Raw genomic sequence first — 22,576 nt, 5'->3', positions numbered from 1 at the left:
AGGGCTTCATCTAAATCAGGAAGGGGATGCAGCTTTGATAACTGTGACTCGAATGCACATACGAAATGTTCTGCTAATCCAGTGGATGTGGAATGAAAGGCACTTTGCACACTACGGCAATGTTGTCAGAAGCACAAAAAGTGGTAAATTCAGAAGATGTGAATTGATGCCCTTTAACAGTAGCCATGGTTTCTGGGAGTCGTCCTGTGGAGAACGAAGGGCCAGCCTCTTCATGAGCACTATTCCCCAGTGTCTCTGATGTTCAGGGATGGTATACTGTGCCACAAGGCAAACTGTATCACAGTGCAGGTTTGACCACTTTCCCCTTGCAGCAAGAGGGCTCTAATGAGGATAGAGAACTTGTGGCACCTGTGCCAGAATGCTTGGACTTCTGGATGATCCAACTCTTTCCCATCTGTTAGCCATCCTCAGTGTACCAGATGCTTGTGACACACAGAGCCATTGTTTAATCATATTTCCACCACATTCTGTCCTAATAAATGAGTGACCACTGCCAGGGCCCCACTGGTGAAGATAGATAACTGGGTCCTCCAGTCAGTGATGGGCAATGAACTTTGCACCTTAAGGAAGGGTGGCTACACCTCCTTCAGGTTCTTTGTCCATCTGGCAACAGACCTCTGGTTTCAAATCAAAAAGTGTGTCGTGTCCATTTGGCAATATGGAGAGAATGTCAGTGTCGGCATGCTGAGCTGTCGAGCGATATCTGATGTCGTACGAGTAGCTAAGAAAAACAATGCCCACCTCCGGAGGAGACACGCCATTGTGGTAGGAATATTTGAGTCTGCTTTCAATAATGGTAAAAGACGTTTATGTTCAGTCAATAACATGAAACATCAGCCATAATTGTGGAATTCTTTAGTGCAAACACAGCAACCACGGCCTCCTTTTCTATTTGGCTGTAGTTGCATTGTGCCTGTGTTAGAGTTTTGGATATGAATGCAATAGGATGTTCCACACCATATATTATACGAGATAACAATGCACCGAAGCCGTAATCAGAACCATCAGTTGCTACAATTAAAGGTTTTGCTGGATCAAAGACCACAATTTTACATTTTTACATAACTGATGGAGTGGTTCCGATATGACCACGGTATGTGGGACAAACTTGCAATAATAATTAAGTTGGCCAAGCACAAATTGTAATTACTTAATGTCCTCAAAGTTACTGGACTGTTTAAATGTAGTATGATGTGGATTGTATTCCTTAAGCATTGTGAACATGATCAAGATACGACACCTGAGGGACAAAAAATGTTACACTTGTTAAAGGACATCAACGTAATGACTAGAATTCATCCAGATAGTTTGCTATGCCGGGTACACTGGACATCAACTGTTCAAAGTACCACTGAAAAATAGCCAGAGCACTGGAAACACCAAAAGAAAGCCTGTTATAGTGGAATAGTCCAAAAGGAATGTCAACGAGCAGAATGCTCTATAATGCTTCTTTCAGAGGGAGCTGAAAGATAGCATCCTGCTAATAAATCTTGCCTCCTGCAAGACATGCCATAATGTCATCCACTTTTGGAATTGGATAGGTGTTTGTGGCGGATTGTACGTTGACCGTGAATTGGCTTTTCCAAAATACCACTCCGACTGCTGGGACTGCATTGAGACTACCTTTCCCTTAGATGCGCTGTAGTTCTGACTATAGCTCATCCCAGAGAACGAATAGAACATTCCACACTTTGAAGAAACAGGAAATGGCTATTGGCAGGGGGGTGACATGACTGAATTGTACTTGGAATGAAGTTGCTAAAGTATGAGCTAGCCTCCGGCAGCTGAATGCTTTTGGTGGAGTCATGTACTTCCGAGTCCAAAGTATTAAAAAGGTTCAAACCAAGGATGTTTGTGGTTCCTTAAATGCTTACCAGCAAGATGTTTGGCATGAAAACAGTGGAATGATACTGAATGCAAGCCAAAACTGTCCTTTCACTTTGATAGTATCGTTGCTGTAGCTATGCATGTGTCATGAGAATTTCTGTAGTGTGGGTGAGCTCAAAAGGTGATAAGTCTCCCAACTCGTGCACTTGCGAAGTGTCATGTAATGCTGCTGATGACCGTACAGACTGTTCAAAAGCCCTAATTATGGGGAGGTAAGTCTAATGGGGGACCCTCATGCTTGAGGTGGTCATTACGAAGTCTTCCACCTGGTGAATGTAAAGTAACCATTTCTTTGACAAGGGAAGTTTTGTACGACTGTTCACATTTAGTGCACTAGAACGGATAGTCATGGGATAAACCCCACAACTTGGCTATTCTCTCCCTGTAAGATGGTCCATTCACAAGGGGATCATCATGCCTACTCGTCATCATCAATTTCATCCAAATTTATCGTTTATGTACATGGGTAAACATTTAGAAAAGTAGCATTTTTGGCATGGGTCAGGCAAGGCATGAGCTATTTATACTAGTGTAGTTCCCAGGCAGTGGTTGACACACTGGGAAGAGCCCCGAACTGTTCTGGCATAATCACAAGCACCGGAATGAAGACAAAGAACACAAGACCGGAGAAGGCAGTGAAATGACATCGGCCAATTGTGCGCCGATGAGGACCGCACCACAACATGAGCGACACCTGCAAGAAGTGAATATAAGTGTCGCTGCTGGCAGCCTCAGCCGGACATTAGTGCTGAGTATTCAGACATTAGTGGACAGCATTAACACGGCCTAGCAGAGAGTGCTGCGATATCAGATTGTAGTGACCCATATCCATTGCTTGTTTGAACATTGCGTATAGCCAGGACTCTGATTTATGTCGCACGTCACCCATCGCTTGAGACACCTTCGTACATTAAAGTTAAGTATTGTAGATATGATTTATAGAAATGAAACTACTAATGTTATTTGCTCGAATTGCTGCATAGCATTCCGAGAACGCAGCATCCCTTAGACACCCTACACGAGACGAGTGGGCAGGACCCAACAACTGGCGACGAGTCTCATCCGAACCCACTGCCCAGTGGCCACAGAATTTCATTTATATTGTGCTGGCTCCTTAATTCTCAGTCTTTACTTTGCAGGAGCACTTCATTGCTTTAACAGTTTCCTGTCAGTTTTGCTAATCAGTGTTTTCAGGCGGGTGTTGCAGAATATTTCTTTGATTTTGTCATTATTTAGACTGCCTCCCTTGTATATTTTTTGCATTTGTATCTTCCCACATGCCCACAAATCCTGTCCCGCCCCCCTGCTCAGGCTCCGCACTGCAAGCGTTAAATGCAACACAGCTAATGCACATGTTTCAGTTCCAGACGCAGCAGATCGCAGCACTACTCAACACGATGCAGCAGCTACTCGCCAATGCTGTGCGCCCGACGGAACAAGCACCACCTACTACAGCTGCTATACCACCTTTTTTAGTGACCAAGAAGAGCAATAGCTCAAGTGGATATCACAGTTTGAGGCACATTTACTAGCCCACAATGTTGCAGGTTCTGTGAAACATACCTATCTCTTATCCACGGTAGGAAGTGCAGTGTTCAGATTAATTCAAAAACTCTTTCCTAATGCCACTCCGTGTGAACTTGCTTACGATGCAGTGGTAGACTCACTAACAAACTATTATGAACAACAAGGGAATGTGGTAGCAGCTAGGTATCAATTCTTCAATTGCGAAAAACAGTCAGAACACACTTATCGCGAGTGGGTAACAGATTTACAGGGTATGACAAGGAAATGCAGTTCGCCCCTGTTAGCTGAGTAGTCAGTGGGACAGAAAGTCATATCTAACGGATCGGGTTCGATTCCTGGCTGGGTTGGCGATTTTCTCCGCTCAGGGACTACGTGGTGTGTTGTCCTTATCATCGTCAATTCATCCCCATTGACACGCAAGTCACCGAAGTGGCGTCAACTCTAAAGACTTGCACCAGGCGAACGGTCTACCCGACGAGAGGCCACACGGCACTCAAATGTGCTTGCGGTGCTATGTTATGTTGCGTGATGTGATCGTGTACATTGTACCCGATGTCAAACTCTGAGAACAAATTTTCAAACATTCTGTGAACTCATTGGAATACTGCATGTAACTAGTGCACTGTTCCATCCGCAGTCAAACAGCAGAGAGAAATGTTCTGTCACAACCTTCAACAGCAGAAGGCCAAACTTTGCTCCACACACACCAGGGATCAAGCATTGCAACTGTTTCTCACCTCACATCATTCGCACCCACGAGATGGGCCATCGCCGGCAGAATTGCTTCACGGCCACGGCCACTGGACACTGCTCCACCCTCCTCAGCATCCGGTGCCAAAGGAAAGCCTCAAGTATCGCTTCGCGCTGCTTTTTTTTTTCTTCTTTTTTTTTTACAGGGTTTTTAGCGACAGCAGACCATGGGCGCGAACCAAGATTGTCTGTCGTCTGTCGACTTGTATGTATCTTCTTTTAGGTTCAGATAGCTTGCAGTGCCACCATCAAAATCACCATCTTTGGCATGTACCCAATGATTTTTCAGTCTCTCTTCTCCCAGATTAACGGGTCCAGAGGAGAGCAGGCCACTGCAGCCACCGAAGGGTGTCATCACAACAACACGGGACGACCCCACGGAGAAGGAGCCTTCACCTCTCCTTGTCCTACCGACAGAACTGGACCCACCCACACCACAGCAGTCTCCGCCTTCATCTGGTTCATGGCACCAGGAGGTGGATGCGTACCCTTCTGGTCGTTTTCACCAGAGCGCAGGCTGGATGGCAGGGTACGGCTGCAGCAATCAGCTTCCAGCCTGACACTGGGCCCACTCCCCACACGACAACAGTCTGTCGCTTTTGGGGGGAGGGGGCAAGGAAGGTTCTGGTGTAACCACAAGCACTGAACGAAGACGCAGAACACAAGACTAGAGAATATAAATCTGAACAAAATCAGTGATCGCAAGTAGGCACGGTCCTGTTGAAAGCTCGTGGCTGCTAAAAACATTGCGGGGCACCTCAACATGCACTTTAACATTGAAATATTCTAGTAAAAAGTATTTAAGCAATTGTATGGGAGGGCATTGGGCTCCACTTCATGGTTGAATTCCTGAAAGAACAGATAAATTTCCAGACCTGCATAGGCTAAAAGTAATGCATACTATTGGGTGTCAGCTGTAATACCATGGGCCAGGAACAGTTGCTCCATTCTGACCACATAGCTTCCCAGAGCTCATCTTCCGGTCGACACTTGGAATGACAACAATTCCCCTCTGAATCTTTTCACAGTGAATTGATGCAGGACAACCAGCTGGACATCACAGTGTTTGGATGTGGTTGTGATGATTGTCACTATCTTGTCCAGCATAGCGTGCACAGCTTGTTGCATGCCCTGGAGTAGGAGCAACATATGGGTAGCAACACTGGAAGGGTTAGGCATGGTGGAGCAAAAATTTACTACCATGGTCTTCACAACATAGGATTTGTATGCATACCGACACTGTATACCTGGGGCACAAAACAAGTGAAAATATTGATTTACAGACCATCTTCTCATTATCACTTGGTAAATCTTGCACTGATTGAGGTGCAATGAAAACAGAGCCCAGGTAAACAACACACAGCATGAAATTTTCACTTTACAGCGGAGTGTGTGCTGATATGAAACTTCCTGGCAGATTAAAACTGTGTGCCAGACAGACTCGAACTAGGGACTTTCTGTTAAGTTCGAAAGGTAGGAGACGAGGTACTGGCAGAAGTAAATCTGTGAGGACGTGGCATGAGTCGTGCTTGGGTAGCTCATTTGGTAGAGCACTTGCCCGCGAAAGGCAAAGGTCCCGAGTTCGAGTCTTGGTCCGGCACACAGTTTTAATCTGCCAGGAAGTTTCAATGCACAGCAGTTTTACCGAAAAGTACATAAACCAAAACACTCCTCCTTTGGGAAAAAAGTTACTCACTACAACAGATTGCAAAGTTTGTGATTCGCACTAAATTTACATGCATCCACAGAACGTTATAATGATGAAACAGTCAAATTCTAATATTAACTCAAAAGTAGAATGAACAACACAGTTAAGGTCGACAGCCGATACCCAGTTCCCGATCACCTCTGATGCAGAAGCCAAGTCCAGATGATCGTGAAAGACACTGGCAGTTCCCTTGACTGGCAATGGCGGGTGTGGCACACCATCGTACGCAGTGAAGGTTCCAGTCAGGACTCTTAAGATCCGTGGATGCAGCTGGCACCTGGCCCAGAGCTTAACGGAAGGTGACCTGAAGCGGCTTTGCACTGCGCTAAGTACCCAGGCCACACAGAGACACTAGAGGAGCTATTTGTGATCGTGTGGCTGACGGAGGCAAACAGGTCCACAGGGCCAGCGACCTCTGGCAGCATTTGCTCCGCCACTAGCTGGACTAGACAGCATGCACAATTGAAGCTCTGCCATCTGCTGCTGTAACCCCTTTGTGGTTAATCAACAATGTAGGAAAAGCTAGATCGCTTCTTACTGTAAATAAGATGTGTAAAGCTGCAGACTGACACAATTGAAAGAAACTTACTTACAGCTTCCGGCCACAGCCTTCATCAGCAAAGGAGAAGCATACACCATTCATACACGCAAGCAAGCACACCTCATATACACACATGACCACCACCACCTCCCGCATCTCAGGCCGCAAAGCAACTATTACGTGGGATGTAAGCAGCTATCTGGACGGAGTGGGGAAGGAGAAGTGACTATAGTGTACGGGCGGGAGAGAGACGAACGCTGTCTGCCGGAGTGTGCAGGAACTAGAATGCCAACAGAAGCAGTGTCAGGAAGTTGTGGGGGCAGGGAGGTGGGGGGGGGGGGGGAGAGGGAAGAAGTGAAAAAGGAGAGGAGCGAGGAAAGATGAGCAGGTGCATTGGGAGAGGGTGGCAAACAAAAAGGATGGGAGATGAGAAGGGGTGGAAACTATTGGGTGGAGGGCATGGGGACTGTATGTTACCATAGATTGAGGCCAGGAATACGTTGTAAGCATAACTCTGACCTGCATAGTTCAGAAAAGCTGGAGGTGGAGGGGAGAATCTAGATGGCTCAGGTAGTGAAGCACCCATTGAACTCCGGCGTGTTACATTCAGCTGCATGTTGTTCCAAGAGGTGGTCTACGGTACTATTGGACACAGTTTGGCAGTGGTCATTCAACCTGTTGGACAGCTGGTTGGTAGTCATACCAATATAAAAAGCTGTTTCATGATTGGAGCAAAGCTGATAAATGACATAAATGACATGGTTGCTTTCAGAGGTGGCCTTGTCCCTGATGCGTTAGGAAATACCTGTGACAGGACTGGAATAGGAAGTGTTGGGTGAGTGGATTTGGCAGGTCTCACACTTGGGTCTTCCTCAGGGGTACGATCCTTGTGGCAAGGGTTGGGAATTGGAAAGCGCACAGGGATGGACTAGGATGTTCTGGAGATCGGGTGGGCGACAGAAGACCACTTTGAGGGGGGGGGGGGGGGGGGGGGTATCTCAGGTAAGATGTCACTCATTTCAGAGCAAGATGATAACTAATCAAAGCCGTAACAAAGGATACGGTTCAGTAGTTCCAGTCCAGGGTGGTGCTGGTTGACAAAGGAGCACTCCTTTGTGGACGGTTCTTCGGGGTGGTGGGACAATTTAGGGTGCGAGGAGAAAGGGCATAGGAGGTCTGTTTGCAGACTAGGGCTGGGGGATAGCACCTGCCTGTGAAGGCCTCGGTAACACCCTCACCATACTGAGCGAGAGAGCTCCTGTCATGGCACACACGCCTTGTCAGGTGGCCAGGCTTTATGGGAGAGAGATTTTTGTGTGAAAGGGGATGACAGCTGTCAAAATGCAGGTACTGTTGTGTACAATGTTGACAGATGTGTGGCTGAACCATTGCAGAGGAGGAGGTCAACATCTAGAAAGGTGGTGAGCTGGGTTGAAGAGGACCATGTGAATTGGATGGGAAGAAAAGGTGTTGGGGTAGTGAAGCAATGAAGATAGGGAGTCTCCGACATGAGTCCAGATCATGAAGATATCATCAATGAGCCTGAACCAGAGTAGGGGTTTGGCATTTTGGGAGGCTACGAAGGTTTCCTCAGATGGCCTGTAAACAGGTTGACATAGGAGGATGACATGCAGGTGCCTCTGGTTGTGGCATGGATTTGTTTCTATACCTTCCCTTCAAAGGAGAAGTAATTGTGGGTTAGAATGAAATTAGTAATGTGTATCAGGAATGGGTTTAGAGTCTGAAGGACATTGGGAAAGCTAGTGTTCAATGGTGGTACAACAGCTGGCATGAGACATGTTGGTGCATAGGGTATTGGGAGTGATGAGTAGGTATCCAGGAGATACAAGGGTGGGGATAGTGGAGAGTCGGTGAAGGAAGTGGTTGGTGTCTTTGACGTAGCAGGCTAGATTACGGGCAATTGGTTGGATGTGTTGGCCAATGAGGACCGAAATTCTTTCAGTGGGGGAACAATAACAAGACACAATGGGGTGTCCAGGATTGTTGGGTTTGTGGATTTTTCAAAGCATGCAGAAGACGGATGTGTGGGGTGTCGTAGAGGTGAGGAGGGAAATGCATTCAGGGGAGAGGCCCTGGGAAGAGTGTAAGGCTTTAAGTAGGGATTGGAGGTTGTATTGGACTTCTGTGATGGGATCACTCTGGCAGAGTTTATAGCTGGAGGAGTCGCAATTGGCAGAGGCCATGTGTCAGCTAGTCACTGCAGTTTATAACAACAGTGGTGGAACCTTTGTCTGCAGGCAGGGAGATTAGGCAGGATTTGTTTTGAGATTGTGTGTGGCTATTCTTTCTTCTTCTGAAAGGTTGATGTTCTGAGGAGGACCTAGGGAAGGATGTTGATTCTAAGTTGGAGGTGACTAGTAGTGTTTAGGTGTGTGTGGGTGTGGGGGCGGGGGGTGGGGGGGGGGGGGGTATATCATGGTTGGTTGGTGGTATGAACTAGAGGAGGCAGGGATCAATGTTAGAGTCAGGGTGGTTTTGTTTGGAGGGAGTGGCAGCAAATAAGTGTGCAATCCCTAGTCCATAAATTGCATCTCTGTAAATGAATCCTTTGCTCTCCAACACCTAGAGGAGCATGTCACACACCATACCATATGTTATCCACCCTGTTGACATCCTATTGCCACCTCTGGGCACCACTATCCTACCCACAGTGTTCCTCCTCCTCCACCCTCACAGCACTTAAAATCTGCCTAGCCGACCTTTTCAACTTGTCACATCCCCCATAATTGCCTACCAACTCTTCACCAAATCCAGAGCCAAACATTAACGCAACATTGTTGTTAACCCTTCCGCTGAAATTCTCAGCTTCAAAGAAGTTTCAGTCCTATCCAAAGGCCTCAAATTTTACTCTCCTCCTCCTGCACCCTGCAACCAAAGCACTTCTTTGGCCCTAATCCCTCCAACCAAAAGCACCCTAATTACAACATTGAACGCTGCCTCTTCCAGTCCATTCCACCATCCAACTGTGATACAGCCGCCCCCCCCCCCCCCCTCCCCCCTGTATCCCACCTAAACACCACTGGTCACCTTCCAGGAATTTCTTACCTCCAACGTAGCATCACCATCGTTCCGCAGGTCCCTTCCTCAGACTATCAACCTTTAAGAAGAAGAAAGAATAGCCACACAACCTCAAAACAAATCCTGCCTAATCTCCCTGCCTGCAGAAAAAGGTTCCACTGTCGTTATGAACTGCAGTGACTAGATGACAGATGGTCTCCACCAATTATCTGACCCCTCTACCTATGAACTCTGCCAGAATGATCCCATCCCAGAAGTCCAATACAACCACCAATCCCTGCTTAAAGCCTTACGCCCTTCCCAGAACCTCTCCCCTGAATCCATTTCCCTCCTCACCCCTATGACACTCCACATCCATCTTCTACATGCTTTGAAAAATCCACAAACCCAACAATCCCGGACACCCCACTGTGTCTCGCTATTGTGCCCCCACTGAAAGAATTTTTGCCCTCTTTGTCCAACACATCCAACCAACTGCCCGTAATCTAGCCTGCTACGTCAAAGACACCAACCAATTCCTTCACCGACTCTACTATCCCACCCTTTTATCTCCTGGATACCTACTCATCACTCCCTATACCCTATACACCAACATCCCTCACGCCAATGATTGTACCACCATTGAACACTACCTTTCCCAACGTCCTTCAGACTAATCCCATTCCTGATACACGTTACTAACTTCATCCTAACCCACAATTACTTCTCCTTTGACGGGAAGGTATAGAAACAAATCCGTGCCTCAACCATGAGCACCTGCATGTCATCCTCCTATGCCAACTCATAATGGACTATCTGAGGAAACCTTCCTAGCCTTCCAAAATGCTGTACTCCTGGTCTCGTTCAGGTTCATTGACGATATGATCTGGACGCAGGGCCACGACACCCTACCATCAATCCTTCTCAACCGTATCGTCACCTCTCCTATCCACTTCAGTGAGCCACCTACCTACCCTGTTGACCACCTCTCTGATGGCTCCATCTGCACATCTGTCAACATTAAACCCTCCAACCACCAACAGTAGCTGAATTTTGACAGACGTCATCCCTTTCACACCAAAAAATTCCTCCCATAAAGCCTGGCCACCTAAGCATCGAGTGTCTGCAGCGACAAGAACTCCCTTGCTCAGTGTACTGAGGGTCTCACCGAGGCCTTCACAGAAAGGTGCTATCCCCTAGACCTAGTCCACAAACAGATCTCCCATGCCATTTCCACTCCCCCCCTCTCCCCCCCCCCCCCCAATCATCCTACCATCCCCAAGAACCACCCCGGACTTTAACAACTGAACCATATCCTTTGTCAGGACTTTGATTACCTATCATCATGCCCTGAAATTAGGGACATCCTACTCAAGATACTTCCCTCCCCTGAAAGTGGTGTTCCGTCGCCCTCCCAAACTCCAAAACAGCCTAGTCCGTACCTATGCCACTCTCAATCCCAGCCCCTTACCACAAGGATCATATCTCTGTGGAAGATCCAAGTGCAAGATCTGCCCAATCTACCCACCCAGCACTTCCTGTTCCATTCCTGTCACCGGTTTATCCCACCCCGTCATGGGCCGAGCTACTTACAAACGCAGCCATATCATTTACCAACTCTGCCACAATCATTGCACAGCCTTTTATATTGGGATGACTACCAACCAGCTGTCCTCCAAGATGACCAGCCACAGCCAAACTGTGACCGAGAGCAAAGTAGATCACCCAGTGGCACAACATGCAAGCTGAACATGCTCGATTTCAATGGCTGCTTCACTACCTGAGCAGCTGTTCCTCCCCTCCACCACCACCAGCGTTTCTGAACTGCGCAGATGGGAGTTATCCTTACAATACACTCCGTGCTCCTGCAGTTATCTCGGCCACAACCTATGTTAACATACTGTCCCCACACCATCCAACCAACAGTTTACAGCCCCTCTGTGCTATCATCTCTTCCCCATTCTTGTCTCCCGCCATCTTTGTTTGCTGCTCTCAGACAAGGCTCCTGGTATTTGTGGCTAAGTGCAAATTTAGGTTAATGGACCAACTTCAATACTAGATGCACAGAAATGGAGAAATATTAGGGTGTACAGACTGTTGGTGATGTGATTAGAGGCAGAGCATAACCACATATCAGAAGCAAATAGGTTGCATCCTTTTAAAAGAAACAATCCAAGCATTTTCCTAAAGCAATTTAGGGAAACTATGAAAGAATCTAAATCCTTAAAGCTGGACAGCACTCTTCCAGATGCATTCTTTTGAGTGGACTCCAGAGTCCATAAAATACTGATTGGTACAGGAAACCAGAACTTCACCCGTACACAGCACGTAGGAAACTACTGGAAATAATGGCTCAACACAATGCCGTTCCTTTGCTGATAAACTGTCAGAATTTCATTAGTTTTGATTATGTTTTGCGGTGTGAATTAGAATTTTTTGTGAAAATAACAATATTCAAAGCTTTCACTTCACAAAAGAATAAACTAGTTAATAAATACCTTTGAGCTTCTTCATCAAATTGGCCTCTCTTTCTAAAAACTGTTCATGTATTTCGAAAGTACGAGCAATCAGGCTCTGGCACTTTTCGGAGCAATCTGCAGTTCCATTCACTTCAGTCGTAGCCATATTGAGGCAGTGCAGCTGTTATAAAATACAAAGAGGAAATTTTACACATAAAGAGGTGACAACTAAACAGATTGCAATATCAGTATTTCTGCTTCAAATTATATGCCAACATTGTGTTAGAAATAAATTATTGCTATCCATGGTATTATGTAAAATGCATGACAAATATATATCAATGTTGACAAACAAATGTTTTGATATATGAAGTACTGCATATTTTAGAGGCAGTCAACTGTATTTGCAGTCCAAAATTATTTCTAATTTAGGCAAGATATCGCGAAATATCAGAAACATGTAAACATTCTACAAAATGATTTTTTTTCTGGCTAAATGGCAAGTTTATTGGCCGGTTTCTTATTATCTTCAACATTATCAGAACAAAACTGATAAAGTCAAAACATATGCAGAGTAGTAGGTATGAGTCATCATTCATTAACTAAATTTCAAGTTCGTTAACTTCACCGCTGTGGCAAATAGTTTTCAGAGAATCCATAGTTTGGGTGCATGCAAAAAATTGCTCATGGCACTTATAACCACTACTCTGCGACATACTAGTAACAAGCTACTCTGTGATATTATGATCTGTACAGTATTATTAAGGATAATGCAAAGTGCACTGATGCAAAGTGTTCACCTCCTTTCAGTGTCATACTCTGCCATCATTCTAATCCAGGCTGAAGCAAGGCTCAAAGAAGAAAATGAAATGCAGCAAATCAGTGCATTACAGTCAGTACTGAGTCTGTCCAATGGAGCCGAGGCAGTGCTGGGCTAGGGAGATGGGAAGGGGCGTGGTGGTGTGCACTCTGCCCCAGGCCTCTGGTCATGGAGTACTTCCAAATCTTGAAGGCCTCATGATAGCCGCCCCCCCCCCCCCTTCCCTCCCTCCCAGTGACCAGATAAATTTTAATAAAATCTCAAACAAGGTCAAAATAAGCTCAGTAAAGAAAAGGCAGTTTGAAATTCTAAGACCCATACATATGAATATAAACATAGGTATCTATTATCAATTACCAGCTTATGGCAATTTTTGATGAGTGGGTTCAGAATTTTTACGCTTTTCGTAAAACACTGCGAGACACTTAAGAACTGTAGAAAGATAATCAGTTGTCTGTTAGATGCAATTATTCTACATGAAACAAATTTTGGTATCTATGCCACCTACATAGGGGTACTAGAAGTAAAGTTTACAATTTTTTCCAAATTGCTGAAACAAAATTAATGTTTTAAACTTCTAATGATGCTCTGGCTGTGGCACAGGAGAATCTGGTAGAAATTTACTACAAGTCTGAAAAACGGCTAGTGTTGCAAGAAATAAAAAGGTATCTTAAAGGCTTTTACGTACAACCGATATTAGTGTGGGTGTTGCTGTGGGACTTCAGTGAATCATTACCCTTAAAATCACTTATAATCCATATTTTTGGAACCCTGAAAGAAGATACTCTTGGCTGTTGATTTGCTTTGGACAAAGAAGTGCATGAATGTATCATGGTTCTTTAGGCATTTTTCCATGCTAGCACTGACTGTCTCATCACATAGTGTAATTAATTTTGAAATTATAAACAATTTACTTAAATTTTTTCCATCTGTCTCATTTTTATTTGACAGCCCCTTATATTTTGTAATTACCAAGGCATAGTGTACACACATTATAAATACCTGATTTTTTTTTGTCAGCCAATACATATACATTATTTAGTTTATATTATTATTAGAATATATGTGTCCAAGTTCTGCATAAGTTCATCACATTTCTGTGTTCACATTGTTTGTTATTTACAGAGTTCTATCAGTGATTTTACACTCTCTCTCTCTCTCTCTCTCTCTCTCTCTCTCTCTCTCTCTCTCTCTCTCTTTTCCAGCTAGTCACATGGTAACCGTCACAGGCAAATTTCCCTTTTCTTCTCTTCTCCCTTTCATGTAGGAGTTTATTCGAGTTGTCGGTGGATGTGAGCCTCATATGCAGTTCCTCTATGAAAAAGGGTTCCCTGGCGAGTTCGTACACAAGCATCGACTTTGTGTGTGTTTAAACACCTAGAGCGGCTCTCAAGAAGCATGACATAACTGCTTCCAGAGTCCTTAGGTCTTACAGACTCAACTTTCCCCACATGAGATCTATTCCATAAGTTGTGATGGGAACTATTTTTGCAGTGAACAAGGCCATGGCTGTTTTCATCCCAAGAAATATTCTGTCCTCCACAGCTTCTCGACCTCCGTTACGGAATGTCATCTTTACAGTTTTTCCGTGTGAATTTCCATTTTGATCTCCTGCGCCCACGTCTTGAGTTGTTTCGTTACTCTTTGCAGTTGAGTCTGGCATTTGATCCGATGACCACGTAGTCCGCATATATGTAGGTTTTGATGTCCTCCATTTCTTGTCTTATCTTCTGTACAACATCGAATGTGGCACTACTGAAAAGTACAGGGCTTACTGGGTCCCCTTGCAATACGCCATTGGTTTGTGTTATTGTTTTCGACGTACTTACGTCACCTGTGATCTGAATGAAGTTAGCGATCAGCATATTATAGATCAACACTAAGTTTATCTTTCCCTGTTATTAATTCTAGTTTTGAGATTAGTATGTGCCTGTTTAGTTTATTGAAGGCCTTGGTATAATCTACAAAGACTGCATGGAATTTTCCTTGGCGATGTCTTAATGCCTCCTCTGTCGTCTTTTAGGTTGCTAATAGTGTGTAGTGTGCTTCTGCCTTTCCGGAATCTGAATGGTTGTTATGGGATCGTCTGGTCTACTTCTTCAAAAACTCACTTTTGTGCTAATGCTTGTTTGTATCTTCAATGTGCATTTTTCCAGGGCAATTCCGCTGTAGGAGTTTGGATCCATTTGGTTGCCTTTCCCCTTAAATAGCATCTTAATTGTCGACGTCCACCATATTTCTGGTATGTTGCCCTCTTGTAGACACAAGTTTCATATATCTATTATTGGTTCGAGCAGTAGGCTAGTTGAACTTTTGATATGTTCATTATATATTCTGTCAGGGCCTGGAGCCTTATTGTGTTTTAGAGATTATGTTACCCCGTGTACCTCTTCCATTATGAAGGGGTTAGTTTCCGTTAGGTCTGTCTCCATACTGATCATTTCACATGCGGTGCTGGTTTTATCTATGTTGAGAATATTGCTGAAATGTTCTTCCCCAACTGTATCTATTTGTCCGCTGCTCTGAGCTTTTCGTAGCATCAACGCTAAGTATGGGTCCTCTATGGCTTCCTCCACCATATTGATTGTTTCCTGTTCCATGCATTTCTTTTGTTTGGTCTTCAGAAGATTTTTGTATTCTTTTCTGATTTGGCTGTAGGATTTTACATCCTCTAGGCTCTGGCTGGATTTTGCAGTATGTAGTGCCCGGAGGGTGATCTTTCTTTTTCCATAAGATTCTTCGTCGAACCATTTCTGCACTCTCCTTTTGGGATTGCACATTAGGACAGACTGAATCGTTTTTGCCAGGGTTATGGCAGCCGATTCAATGTCATTTCCCTTTAAGTGGTTCTCAAATTCTTTCCATTCTTCTGTCTACTGACTTAGTACATGGCTATTTTGCTGCCATGAGGCTTTAATTGCTGTGGCTTTTACTCTGCTCTTCACATTTGGGAAGCGAAAGTTGGCCATGACTGGAAAAACATGACTCGAGATCTCCAGGTACGATGTTGTTTCGTCCTGGCATCACGTGTCTTAAAGCAGTCAGAATGGCTGCTATTATGTCTTCTACTGGCGTTAGTGGTTCTATGTCCATGGCTATTACGGAGAGGTTTTCGAAATTCATCACAAGTATGTCTTGATTCTGGTGGTAATTTTCCCATTTTTGGCTTGAAAAAGCAGGAACTTCCTCATTTCGACTGTCCTCTTGGTCCTTGTGTTGCTGGTATAGGTTGTGAGTAAAATCTGTTTATTTCTAAGGATATAGCTGTCAGAGCTTCTATGAGGATTATTACGTCATGCGCATACAGGAAGGTGTCGTCATTGAGAACTGTAGGAGGATACAAGATGAGTTGGACAATATTTCTTGTTGATGTGATGAATGGCAACTAGCTCTAAAAGGAGAAAAATGTAAGTTTATGCAGATTAGTAGGAAAAACAAGTCCATAAGGTTCGAATGCAGCATTAGAAGTGTGAGGCTCGAGACAGTTATGTTGTTCAAATATCTAAGCAAAATGTTGCAAAGTGATATGAAATAAAATGAGCATGTAAAGATTGTAGTAGGGAAGCCGAATTGTCAGATTCTGTTTAGAGAATTTTAGTTAAGTGTGGTTCATCTGTAAAGAAGACTGCATTTTACGAAGATGCTTGGGGAATTGAAATAGGAAATCCTGGAGGGAAGGCTACATTCTTTTTGAGGAACACTATAGAGAAAATTTAGAGACCTGGCATTTACAGTTGACTGCAAAATGATTCTACTGCTGCCAACGTACATTTTGCGAAAGGACCATGAAGATAAGATGAGGGAAATTGGGACTCATATGGAGGCATAGAGACAGTTTCTTTCCTTTGCTCTACTTGCATGTGAAAGAGAAAAGGAAAGGCCAGTAGTGGTACAACATACCCTCTGCCAAGCGCCATATAGTGGCTTGCAGAATATGTATGTAGGTGTAGTGTAGATGAAGATCTTGATGCAGAAAGAAACTGCACAAAAAGTCGGTCAGCAGATATATTTTGAAACAACAAGTCCCATAATTCATGGAGACAAAATATGGAAAAATTAAACGAGTTCCACAATTTAAATATCTTGGTGAAACCATTCAGGAAAATGGAATCAGAACAAAAGTAAACAAAATTAGATGCCGACAGATGGAACTGCACACCGACTCATCCAAAATATCTACAACAAGAAATAATTCTCCAAGCACACAAAACTAAGACATTACAATATGGTAATTCAACCAGAAAGCCTCTTTGGATTAGAAACACTAATTTGGAATGAGAAAACAATGCAAGCAAAACACTGAGAAAAAGGAACGCAAAATCTTAAGAAAAATTCTATGCCCAAAACTTGCGCATGAACAATACCAACTCAGAAGCAATCAGAAAATCCAACAATATACAAATACCCATAATGAAATTAGGAAACACAGGTTAAAATTCTATAGACACATTAGAAGAATGAACCCAGACAAACTAACAAAACAAATTGTCTTCTTTTACGAGAACAGGAGCAAAGCCAAAATAGACACAATGGAATGGGTTGCTAAGATCAAAACTGACCTGAATTTGGCAGGAATTACTCCAGAAAATATTCACAAATGCCAGATCTTCAGACCCAAATTTCACAAATGGCAAGTTGACCACATGAAAAAACCAAAGAAGAAGACTGGAATAACATGCTCTGAAGTGAGAAAGCAGGTACACAGGAGAGAATGAAACAAACACGGGCACAGATGAAGAGAAATGCCCACATCTAAGTAATCTAATGCACTTATTCACTAATAACAACAATAACAACAATAATAATAATTTAACTGTTACGAAGTGTTGTCCTAAAACAGTTGTCTAGAGTGTAGCCCTATGCAGATGTGAAATACAGACAATAAACAGTACATAGAATATGATAACAGAAGATTTTAAAGTGTGGTGCAACAGAAGAACACTGAAGATTAGATGGGTAGATCACGGAACTAAAGAAGATGACCTGAATCGGATTGGAGAGAAAAGAAATTTGTGGCACTGCTTGACTAAGAGAAGTGATCAGTAGATAGCAAACATCCCGAGGTATCAAGGTATAGTCAATTAGGTAACAGAGTATAGTGTGGGGCTACAAATTGTAGTGAGAGACCAAGAATAGACAAGAGTGAATGTAGATGCAATAGTTATGCAAAGATGAAAAGAGTGCACAGAATACACTACTGTTGACAGCTGCATCAGACAAACCTTCCAACTGAAGGCTGGAACAACAAAAGCTATATTAATGAGTTATCAGTTTTGAAATTGCGCATGCAACATCGTAGGTCCATAGCATTTATTTCAAATGGTGACTGACAGAGGAAGGTCGACAACTGCACAGAAGGCAAAGGTTTTTTACTATTCTTAGAAACAAAGTGAATGATAGTGACATACGTTTTTCATGTCGATTTCGGCTAACAGTGAACAAACATTCACAGGCTACATGCAAGTTCTCTCACCAATTTCAATGTAGTGGGTCTGTTAAGGTGAGTAAGAATTCACATGCTGTTAGTGTTTGCATGCAAGAAAGCAATGAAAACATGTGAGTCATCATCATCCAAACGGTGTTGCAAACAAGCAAAACATCTAGAACTGGCAGCTCCAGGACCTGTGACCTTGACGTCGTTGTTGAAGACTTCTGTGACAGCAGCTTCAGTCAGTTGGTCAAAACTGAAACAAAATCCAGCTAGCTAAAAATTGTATCCGGTCACTGAAGGATCTCGTAACAAGAGTCACTGTAGTCAGAATTACTAAGATACACTATGTGATCAAAAGTATCCGGACACCTGGCTGAAAATGCCTTAGAAGCTCACGGCATCCTCCATCGGTAATGCTGGAATTCAATATGGTGTTGGCCCACCCTTCGCCTTTTTGACAGCTTCCACTTTCCACTCTTGCAGGAGTATGTTCAATCAGTTGCTGGAAGGTTTCTTGGGGAATGGTAGCCCATTCTTCACAGAGTGCTGCACTGAGGAGAGGTGTTGACGTCTGTCGGTGAGGCATGCCACGAAGTCGGCGTTCCAAAACGTCATGAAGGTGTTCTGTAGGATTCAGGTCAGGACATTGTGCAGGCCAGTCCATTACAGGAATATTGTTGTTGTGGAATCACTCTGCCACAGGCTGTGCATTACGAACAGATGCTCGATCGTGTTGAAAGATGAAATTGCCATCCCCGAATTGCTCTTCAGCAATGGGAAGCAAGGTGCTTAAAACATCAATGTAGGCCTATGCTGTGATAGTGTCATGCAAAAAAACAAGGGGTGCAAGCCCCCTCAACAAAAAACACGACCACGCCGTGACACCACCACCTCCAAATTCTACTGTTGGCACTACACACGCTGGCAGATGACGTTAACCAGGCATTCGCCATACCCACACCTTGCCATCTGACTGCCACATTGTGTACCATGATTCATCACTCTAAACAATGTTTTTCCACTGTTTAATCATTCAATGTTTACGCTCCATACACAAAGTGAGACGTCGTTTGGCATTTACTGGTGTGATGTGTGGATTATGAGCAGCCACTCGACCATGAAATCTTAGTTTTCTCACCTCCCACTTAACTGTCATAGTACTTGCAGTGAATCCTGAAGCAGTTTGGAATTCCTGTGTGATAGTCTGGTTAGATGTCTGCCTATTACACATTACGACCTTCTTCAACTGTCGTCGGTCTCTGTCAGTCAACAGACGAGGTCGGCCTGTACACTTTAGTGTTGTACGTGTCCCTTCACATTACCATTTCACTATCATATCGGAGACAGTGGACCTACGGATGTTTAGGAGCCTAGAAATCTCGTTTACAGTCATGTGACAGAAGTGACGCCCAATCACCTGACCACGTTCCAAGTCCCTGAGTTCTGCGGAGTGCCCCAATTTGCTCTCTCACAATCACGATATCTAATGACTACTGAGGTCACTGACATGGAGTACCTGGAAGTAGATTTGTGAGAGGCTTGCAGTGAAGTATACCAGGCCCTGGTGGTCACCTCGTTTGTTCTCAGCTTGTAGAGGGTTGTGGTTGCCTGACATCCCATATCCCAGATTTCCAAAATTTGATGTTTTATTTGTATGTCTGGCTACTGTGGGCTCATGTCTTCTGTGGTTGCTAATTTAGCTAATTTGTCAGCATGTACATTTCTCAGAATACCCCACTTGCAGAAGAGTCCAGTTCTGGAACTGTGAAGGTTAACTGGTTGGTCTTGGACCTTAGTGACCAAAAAGTTTATGTGGTAGCACTGAGTTACGACATGCTCACAGACTCGCTACAAATCAGAATGTCCTTTGTGGAGAGAATTTTATTGTATTGTACTGCAGAGCCCATGTGTACACTGCATGAATGTGGCAGAAAGTGCTTTGCATGCCACCTTGCATATGCAAATGCACAACCAAAACTGTCACAAACTTTTCATCCATTTGTGTAGATGGAAGTCTAATTTGGGTAACTGCAGAGAACTGAACAGAATAGGTGTCTGAGGAAGGTAGGGTCAACAATTTTCTTAGGGGACACAGAAGAGGATCATCTAAAATGGAGTACTGGGTACTCACCACAGGGTATGTTGAGAGGGAACTCCGTGCACACAGACAAGAGCACCAGTTGGAGGTCCTCACATGGAGCCTCCAATCGTATCTCAGCGGGTCTAATCAATTTTGGGTGATTTGTAAGCAGTCAGAACAGCTGGTTATGAAACAGTGAAGTAACACTGATGGAAAGGCATCTGACAGATTGTGACTGCATAGTCGCCAAGAATTGCTGGTGTCGTCTTACCATCACTCCCTCGTGGGACACCAGCTTCCACCAGGAGGTTGTCTACAGGACACATATGGGGGGCGGGGGGGTGTCCAGTTGCCAACTGCACACCACTGTGCTGGACAGTGTCTAACAAGCTGTACACTTCAGGAACACCCAAACAGATACAGCATGAAATAAACACATTACTTTCTTTTTTCTAAAGAAGGCTGGAGTGTTATAGTGCCTTTTTCCCATTTAAGTCATGGTTGTCGTGACATACATACATACATACATAGCACATCACTAGATCTAGGTTAGGTTTGAAGGTAACACTGGTTGAGAGTTGGTGAAGCCAACAAATGTGAAAAAGGTTGTGGTAACAGATTGGATTGAACTGTACAGTAACTCAATGTATATGTTCGCTTCATATTATGAGCACTTTTCACTGTAAAAGCTAAAACTGTGTAAGGTAAATCAAGAAAATATGTTGTCTACTGGGTAGTTATAATTCAACTTTCCCTATTTAAGGAGGGGGGGTGGGGGGGGTGGGGGGTAGGACGTCAAACGGGCCGACTTGGAGCAGGAGAGGCACCACAGGACATTTTAATTTCCACTGTCTACACTTTTACAAGTAAATTCATAAAACTGCCAGCATGACCAGGAAGGATTCACAATTCACACTCATAGCAGTGGAAGTTCGAAAACATAACAAAATGAGTTTTTTTACATGTGAAATTTCATCTTTTTTTCACTTACTAATGGCAGTATTTGTTGCTGTAGGTACACTTTTCTTCAGAAGAAAGAGAGATTCTTCGATGAATTTTGCACACTACACAAACCATACTTACAGGTGTATGAAACTCTAAAATTTTCCAAATCTATTAAAAACTGTGGTAAAAATTGAGGTAATTAACTATAAAATTTGTGTTTTTTGTAAACATGACGTTTTAAATATAATAGTTCATTCGTTTTTTTCATAAATTAAATAAATTCTAGAGTTTCGTACATCTGTAAGTATGGAATGTATGGTGCGCAAAATTCATCGAAGAAAGAATCTAACATATGAAGAAAAGTTTACCTATAGCAACAAATTAGTAAGTGAAAAAATGATGAAATTTGACATGTAAAAAAAATTACTTCGTTATGTTTTCGAACTTCCATTGCAACGAGTGTGAATCCTGAATCCTGCCTAGTGATGCTGACAAAGTTTTATGAATTTATTTGTAAAAGTATAGACACTGGAAATTAAAATGTCCCGTGATGCCTCTCCTGCTCCAAGTCGGCCCATTTGACGTCCTACACCCCTTAACACATTAAAACACAGGAACTAACACATAAATGAGGATCAAACTTGGTAGCATTAATGTTGAGGACATGGGGAAGAGAAATAATGCAGAATCAATGCAACTGAAACACTTAATGTGGTGCTACGGTACATTATACCATTACATACTGGAACTGTTATTGCTACAGAAGAGCCTCAATATGGTGCACATCAGATGAGTTTGCAAGCACAGGATTGCATTCTCCAAAGCAGAACGAAGTATGTCCATAAGTATGCCGGTTATCTCTCTTGATATGCTGCACTTCAGATCAGCAAGTGTGTGGATGTTTCCTTGGTAAATCCTATCTTTCAAGTAGTCCCACAACCAGAAATCGCAAGGAGTGAGATCAGGTGATCATGTCGGCCAAGCATTTGGAAACGATTGGCTGATAATTCGATCATTTCCAAATGTGTTTCAGAGAAGCAGGTGAACTTTACGAGTGATGTGCAGTGGGGACACTGGTGAAGCATACTGCAGTAATGCTGGCCAGCCACACTGCACATCTTTGGCCCTTGAGCACCAGCCTTTGCAAAAATGTATGGGCCAATGATTAACATAGCTGGGAAGCCACACCATATGGTAACATATTTACCATACAGAGGAACTTCAGGCACAGTGACTGGTGGTGAAGATCCCCACACCGGCAATTCTGTGTGTTCACCTCGTACGATAAAAGAAAAATGAGCTTCGTCTGTCCGTACGATGGTCCACGACTAGCCCTTGTCGACTTCAACCCTTGCAAGAAAGAGAAGAGCAAAGTCAACACCTCGTTGT

General features: G+C 43.7%; 1 protein-coding gene across 2 annotated transcripts in view; it reads right to left on the bottom strand.

Moving 5' to 3' along the window:
• Window positions 1–22,576, bottom strand: part of LOC126109805 (uncharacterized) — a 69,041-nt gene that overhangs the window by 41,328 nt on the left and 5,137 nt on the right. For both annotated transcript variants that reach the window (XM_049914865.1, XM_049914866.1), the window contains exon 2: window positions 11,951–12,092. In XM_049914865.1, coding sequence (XP_049770822.1) covers window positions 11,951–12,077 — 127 coding nt within the window. In that variant the 5' untranslated portion in view covers window positions 12,078–12,092. The remainder of the gene's footprint in view (window positions 1–11,950; window positions 12,093–22,576) is intronic.

Source organism: Schistocerca cancellata, chromosome 12 (assembly GCF_023864275.1).
Source record: "Schistocerca cancellata isolate TAMUIC-IGC-003103 chromosome 12, iqSchCanc2.1, whole genome shotgun sequence".
In the NCBI taxonomy this organism is placed as follows: domain Eukaryota; kingdom Metazoa; phylum Arthropoda; class Insecta; order Orthoptera; family Acrididae; genus Schistocerca; species Schistocerca cancellata.
This window is presented reverse-complemented; position numbering and strand designations above follow the sequence as displayed.